Below are 7,088 nucleotides of genomic sequence, written 5' to 3' on the forward strand. Positions count from 1 at the left end.
GGCAAAACGAACGAACTCGAAGGAGAAACAGACGCGTCCGCTGTGGCAGCTGAGGACGTGGATGACCCGCCAGTGCACTCGCCGACAGCAGGGCCCACCTCGGCCCACCTCGGCCGGAACACTCGCCACGAGAGACAACATCCCTGACCACGTACGACACCTTAACAGATACAAAGGAGCAGAAATCAGACAAAACATGTTCTCAGGTCACAGTGGAATTAAACCGGAGAAATTTACAGCACCGAACGCGCAGGTTGGAAACGAGGACCTAAAGCCATCGGCCACGCTCCCACCTTACAAACGGGAGAGCAGCACCTGGAGCCTAAGGGAGCAGGAACGTCGACGGAAGCTGATTCTTTGAAAAGATCAATAAACAGGAAAAGAAAACTTACAGAGAACAAATAAATAGGCGATAAAAATATAAATGAAGTTCAGTGTTTGTAAAATGCAAAATAAAGAAATGCTGTCCTTTGGGTATTGTTTTAACTATGCGGTCTTAACGGGGACTTTCAGACGCCCTCACGAGCTTGCAAACCGCTGCGTTTTCTGGAGGACGATTCTGCAACGTGGCAACAGTTACGACATGCTAACCCGACCTGACCCAGGGACTCCACTTCCACACCTGAAGACAGTGACCTGAAACGGGACAAAACGCGTACAACGTGCTCGTCGCTGTTACGGCTGTGAAGAAACGGAAATACCTCGGGAGGGCGATCCTGAGAAATGGTAAAAGAATTACGCCTGCATCTCAAGGGTCGACAAACGGTTTTTCCACTAAAGGGCCGGAGAGTAAATATTTAAGGCTTCAAGGGCGTCATGTGCTGTCTGTCACATATACCTTCTTTTTTATTTACGATCCTTTAAAAATGCAAGAACCATTCCTCCCAGCCAACGGCGGGATTTGCCAAACCCTGATTTGTATCTCAGTCAGTGGATTCAAAGAGCAGACGTGAGGAGCCATTAAAAAACCAAATTCTAGAACATTTACTATAACGGGGCACGTTCACACTATTAAGAATAGAACACAGAGATGTGTGCGTGACGACATCCAATCAGAACTACCAGAGCGGACCTTTAAAGCGTCAGAAGAACCTGCATGAAGCTGCCACTGTTGGCTACGGTGGCGGCAGAATAGCAGATGACTTCATTTAATTTTGCCTTTTGTCTCCTGACTTTCTCCTATGCGTGGGCATGGCCTTGACCTTGACCTCTCATGCCCTTGCTCCCGCCTTCTGGGCAGTGCCCCTCACTCCTGTCCCCAGGCTAAGCTGCCCACCCCTCTCTCCCCTCTGCCCGACCCCTGGGCTGGGCTGTGGGCACGCCCTCCCTGCGCCCCTGCTCAGGGCCTCCCCCCCGGACACCACCCCTCGGTCACTCGGGCCTCTTCCAGAGCAAGGCCCCGCCCCCCACCGCTCAGGGCGACAGCTCCACTGATGCGGTGCCCACCTCCCCCCAATAACATCAGTCGTTTCTGACACCAAAGCCGCCACATCGGAGCACTGCCCGGCAGGCAGGGCAGCGAAGCAAATGCTGAATGAGCAGGGCCATCGCTCGGTCCCCTCGGCCAGGGAACACCGGTGCCGCGAATGCCCGACCTGAAACACAAGCACTTCGAAAGCCTGGAAGGCTCTCCAGCAGGCAGCACGCTGAGCTCAAAAGCAGCCCCCTCGCCCCGTCGGTGCCCACGGCCCCAAACTCACAGCATCCGCAGATTGTGGAAGGTACGGTCGTCCTGGTTGAGCCACGGCCCTCTGTCATACTTGAGGTATTCGATATCCTCCACCACCTAGACAGAAAGAAACCCAACTCCGATGGAGTCTCACTTTAGACAGTTAAATGACACATTGTGACACACTATAAACTACATATATCTGGCAGGAAGAATCACACCACGAAGGTCAGAAAGAAAGGAAGTCAGGTGGCCATCGGCAAGGTGGCTGAGTGATGACCCCTCAGTGCGGGCGCCTCCCCCAGCTGAGGAGTGGGTCACAGGGTGCTGCTGGTCCCCAACATGGGACCTCGCCCAGCTGACTTTGGGGTGCTGTAGAAATTACCGGGCAGCCTGGGAGAAAAGGGCCAGGGAGAAGAGGAACGAGGACCCAGCGTGCGTGACGGACCGCGCGCTTCCTCCCAAGGAACTTCGTTCCAGAAGCGGGACCCACAGGGGCAGCACGGGACACGAGAGCAGAAGCGTTTCCTGGCGGGTCCAGGAATCAGGGTCCCCAGCCCACAGCCTGCGGCAGCACCGGCGGACGCTGTGGCAGCCTTTTAAGATCTAGTCTCTCCCCAAACACATCGAACTCTGAAAACTCTCTTTAACCCTCAAGAACTGGAGTACATTCAATTACGAACACAAATAATGAGTTTTAGAGGGAAAATGTGTTCTTCTCAAATACATGCCATCTAATTATTCTGTCCGAGGATTAAAAATAATCTAAAACGAATTGACACCACACAGGAAGTGGGGAAGGAAACGAAGCGCAGCTTCAGAGGTCCACGCAGGGGAGCCCCTCAGCGGCCCCCGCCGTCCCGGAGCAGGGCTCACGGGCCCCGTCCTTCGGGAGCAGCCTCCTCAGCTTGTCCCCGGGGCCACGAGGCAGCTAGCTCAGGGTTTCACCCCTGCACCTGACACCTGCCCCCAGATCATAAAACCCGTATTTTCTTCGAGAATTTGTATGCCATCTGCTGTGTTTGGCAGTGGAGGTTTAATGTATCCTGTAAGGCAGTGCTCTCATTTTTACCAAATGACTGGTCGACTGCGTCCACACCATCTGGGAAGAGTCCGCGGCCTCTGTGTCTTTACTACCCTTCAAAGCACTGACTTTACCAAAATCAGGGTCTCCCATGCACGTGTGCACACAAGCAGATGCGCCCGCGCCCGTCTGTGGACTCCGTTCTGCCCCACTGACCTGTTCTCAACCTCCCACGGCGCTTTCGTCACCACGATTCTGTGCCACGTTCTGGGACGTGGGAGGGCCAATGTTCCCATGGTGCTCTTTTTCAAATTTTTCTTTTTGGCTATTATTCACTAACTGCACTGAGACTGACTTGAATTTTTACAAAATGCACCTACTGATTCGGGGAAATGCACCTAATTACTGCTAATTTTACCATCTGCACAATAAAAACACTGCTGCGGACACGCTGGGGTCCTGGCATCGTCACCATTCCACAATTTCACGTTCACAGAAACTGCATTGTCTCAAAGGGAGTCACAGTGACGACCAGGGAGAGTGATGGCCGGCGCGGAACTTCTCCTAGATCGCAAAACAGAGACATTTCTCCGACCAGTGGGCACTGAACGGATTATCTGATTCGTGACAACCTGACATGTGACTCAAATTTAAGAATAATCGCAAACTTTTCAGCCACTTTCTTACCTTTTCCGCATCTTGAGCTTCATTCGCACTATACACTAAGACTTCGCATTTTTCACTGTAAGAAAAAGCAAGATGAAATTCAATATAAATTTCCCAAGCTTACGTTAACGTACAAATGGATAGATTACATTATTGTCTCCCACTACAAACACTAACATGTCATGCTCCTGAACCGGGTGACATGCCGAGCACAGACTGGCTCACGTGGCTTCCTGGTTAAGGAAGACAAGTTACAAGCAGAAATGTGCTCGTGACCAGACGGTGATGACGGCACTTCTATTTCCTGGCTTGCTGGCTGTCCCCTACCCCATGGGCGTGAGAGACCAGAGCCACCAGTGTCTATAGGGGACAAGGCACACAGGTCACTTCCACTGCTAAGCAAACCATCTCCAGATACAGCACTTATCACAGGCAAATACAAAGTAGTACAGGGCCTAACCAAGACGTGTGCACAGACAGCAGCCAAGTGGTAGTGTTGCGCACGCGCGTGTGCACGTGCACACACTCCAAAAAACCCACCCACCCACCAAATTAAACTGAAGTGTGTGCTGCTTGCAAACATTAGATCAAAACATCACAGACAGCGCCCGCTGTAGCAGGTGAGCCCGCCCCTGGGGGCTGGGGCTTGAGGCACTGCGTGTGACGTGTGTGACGTGTGTGACGCGCGCCCGCCAGCAGGTCATGCACTTGGCCCACCTCATCTCAGGGAGGAAGGTTTTCTTGTAGGCATTCTCGATGGCCTGAAGGTAGGCGGCGGAGACCTTCATCTCGTGTGGCTAAACGCAGCAGAAACACAAGGGGAGAACCGTTCAGACGCTCCTCACGGCAGAGCTCGTGCAAAACGCGACCACCACCAACGAACACTGTTTCCTGAGAACGAGTCCCGGGCGGGGTGCTGCAGGGACTGCGGGGACAGAAGGGCCTTGGCCACGCAGAGCTCCTCTACTGCAGTGAGCCCCCGCGTCCGCCCAGGACAACGCACGGCACGCCCTCTCCCATGGGCCCCGACGGACGCGTGCACAGGAGCAGAAAGGACCCTGCGCAGCAGCCACGCCTGCCTTTCCTGCTCCCCCGCGTGCCTGAGGGCAGCTGCAGACAGTGGGGGACAGCTGAGGGGCAGCTGGCCGGGCCCCCGTCCATCTGCAGCACTCTCCAGCCCTCCCCCACTGTGCCCACTCTCTCCACCCCTCCCTCCCGCCCTTCGTCATCTGAAGTTTGCTAAGCGATTTCAGAAATTTAAACTCCAGTTATGAGTGGCAGTTGCAATGTTTAAACCTCTTCCCGTTTAGCAATGCTAAAGGTCAAGTTATATTATCTTGCGCTGTCTTCTCTTCTTCAAGGCATTCACCTGCTCGATGTGCCCCTTATTTATTTCCTTGCTTACCACTGGTCTCCCCCACCAGAATAAGAGCACACTTGCTTACCACTGGTCTCCCCCACCAGAATAAGAGCACACACTTAATGACATCATGTCGTTTGGGTAAAATGTCCCCTTTTCTTACATGCGGTGGTAATTTTAGCTGGTGATAGTCTTCAAGACCTTTCTTGGAAAAATTAAAAAGTTGATAGTTGTAACTTGGATCTCAAATTGCTTTTGAAATATTATTATCCCGGACAACAAAAGAGTCATCTAGAGAATTCTGAATGTGTCTCTGTTTTCCAATAAGCGTCACTGTGGCCAGCAAAGGCGTTCAGAACTGCTCCACCGAGTGACAGCTAAATATTTCGACTTGCACTTCCCTCCTGTTGCCACTCGATGGGATGTTCTCAGAAGTCTGAACTGCACATCGCCCTGAAGAGCACACTCCTGGCCAACAAAGGGCACAGACGGGCAGGGAGCCGGAGCCGGGCGTCGCGGCGGGCTTCCGGCTGCGGGGAGGACAGCACTGCGGCCTCGGGACCTGGCGGCAGCAGGGCAGGCGAATGGCCCCTCTGCTGCCCTGGGTGGAACCCAGCTGGCAGGTGACCACTGAGCACCCGGACGAACACACAGGCAGCTCCCCATCCTCATCCCGGGAAGAGCCCTGTGTGGGAGCGGCCTTTCCAAACAAGAACTTGTCTCGTTTGGCGAAGGGACCCCTTTGTCCCTGCACCCCCCGTCACGCCTGCAGAACCGTGGGAAAGCAAAACGCGAGGTCTGGGCACCTCGCTGAGCCTGACCAAGGCCACGGCAATAAAGGGGCGCGTGTGCAGACCGCGCTCTGCTGGTCCAGAACCGGCCGGCAGGAAGCGCGCAGAGCGGGGCGGCCTCGGGCCAGCAGCTGGGAGCCCGGGATGGGAAGCACAGCAGGGCCGGTTTCCACTCGCAGGGAGACGCCGGCAGGAAGTCCCCGCCGGAGAACAGTGGGTTCTTCCAGGGCACTCGCCCGCCCTCACAGGAGGGGCTGGGTGACACAGTGGCCGGCACGAGGGACCGAGGAGCGCTAATGTCGAGCGGTGGCTGACCAGAGGCTTCCTTCAGCCCACCGGTAAGCGTCCGCTCGCTCAGGGGGACCCGCTGTGTGCCACCCGCCCCGTGAGGCCCGTGAGTCGTTTACGGCAGCTGACGGTACGCGTCACTGCTGAGCGTCGGGCTGCGAGAAAACCACGGGCCACAGCAGGAGACCGGCCTTCCCCTCAAAAGCCGACTTACGTCTCCCTTCTTCTGAATCCGGCTCTGGAGCTCTGGAACGGGCACATCGACGTAGATGACCACGTGGGGGGGCAGGTACTCCCGGATGGTGACCTTCTTCACCTCGTAGTAGTGGTTCACACCTGGCGCACATAAGCAGCGCTGGCCGTCAGCCGACCATCCGCACACGCACGTCCGAAACGTGCTTCTCTTTCCCGCGGAAGGGCACACGTCCCAGAGCCACATCCCGGTCACAGCCGTCAGCACTGGCTGCCCAAGCGACCTGTGATGTCACTGCCGGTGCCCGGCACTCGCGGGAGCCCCGTGGGCCCAGAGAAACCGGCGGCTCGCTTGAGGCAGCACCGGGACACAGGGCCCGGCTGGGAGGGCCCAGCCGGGAGCGGCCTCTCCTCCCGGGGGAGCGGGACACACTGCGGACAGCCCTGTGTGTCTACTCCTCGTCATGGTAACAGATGAGAGTCCGAGTCTCTCCGGGGAGCAGCGGGCCTTTCACGCACTCTGTTCTTCAATAACTCAACTGAAACGCTGCCGAGCTGCATCTACCCGCGCTCACTGCACCTCGGCGAATCTGACCGGCCACCAGACCAGCCACGGAAGCAGACTGAGCGACAGAGAACAAAACTGAAGCAGCTGAGGGCCCCACCTTAGTGACCATCGTAGAGAACGTGTCACACGGTCAGCGACCCCATGAGGACTGTGACACCCAAGGGCGTCCCGCCGTTCTCCCGGAGACTCCGCCCCCTCATGTGCTGGAAACGCGGCCACGTCAGCAGAACCCGGGAACACACTCTTGGCCCCGGGAGTGAAACCGCCACGGGAGCAATGGCAAGAAACCGGTGTGCGGATCACCACGTGGGGGAGGCTTCCAGAAGCAACAGACCTGGGTGGCCACACCAAGATCCACAGAAAGACGATTCTGCGCTAAAGAAAACATTCAGGTGGCCACTCCTGGTGACTTCCGCTTTAGAGGCCATTCGGGACGGGCCTTTGATCCGCGGTCAGCAAGGCTGTGGGCGGAGGACTGGGAAAGAAGGCCACGCCAGTGTCACCAGAGTGGACGACTCGGGCTCCCTGTG

At 56.1% G+C, this 7,088-nt stretch overlaps 1 protein-coding gene across 1 annotated transcript in view; it reads right to left on the reverse strand.

Moving 5' to 3' along the window:
- NDUFA10 (NADH:ubiquinone oxidoreductase subunit A10) overlaps window positions 1-7,088 on the reverse strand; it is a 26,901-nt gene that overhangs the window by 17,947 nt on the left and 1,866 nt on the right. Inside the window, exons 2-5 of the mRNA XM_011379695.2 lie at window positions 6,013-6,134; window positions 4,077-4,156; window positions 3,381-3,435; window positions 1,701-1,786 (exon numbers count right to left, since the gene is read on the reverse strand). Of these exons, the coding sequence (XP_011377997.1) occupies window positions 1,701-1,786; window positions 3,381-3,435; window positions 4,077-4,156; window positions 6,013-6,134 (343 nt within the window). The remainder of the gene's footprint in view (window positions 1-1,700; window positions 1,787-3,380; window positions 3,436-4,076; window positions 4,157-6,012; window positions 6,135-7,088) is intronic.

This window comes from Pteropus vampyrus, unplaced genomic scaffold (assembly GCF_000151845.1).
Source record: "Pteropus vampyrus isolate Shadow unplaced genomic scaffold, Pvam_2.0 Scaffold369, whole genome shotgun sequence".
Classification (NCBI taxonomy): Eukaryota; Metazoa; Chordata; class Mammalia; order Chiroptera; family Pteropodidae; genus Pteropus; species Pteropus vampyrus.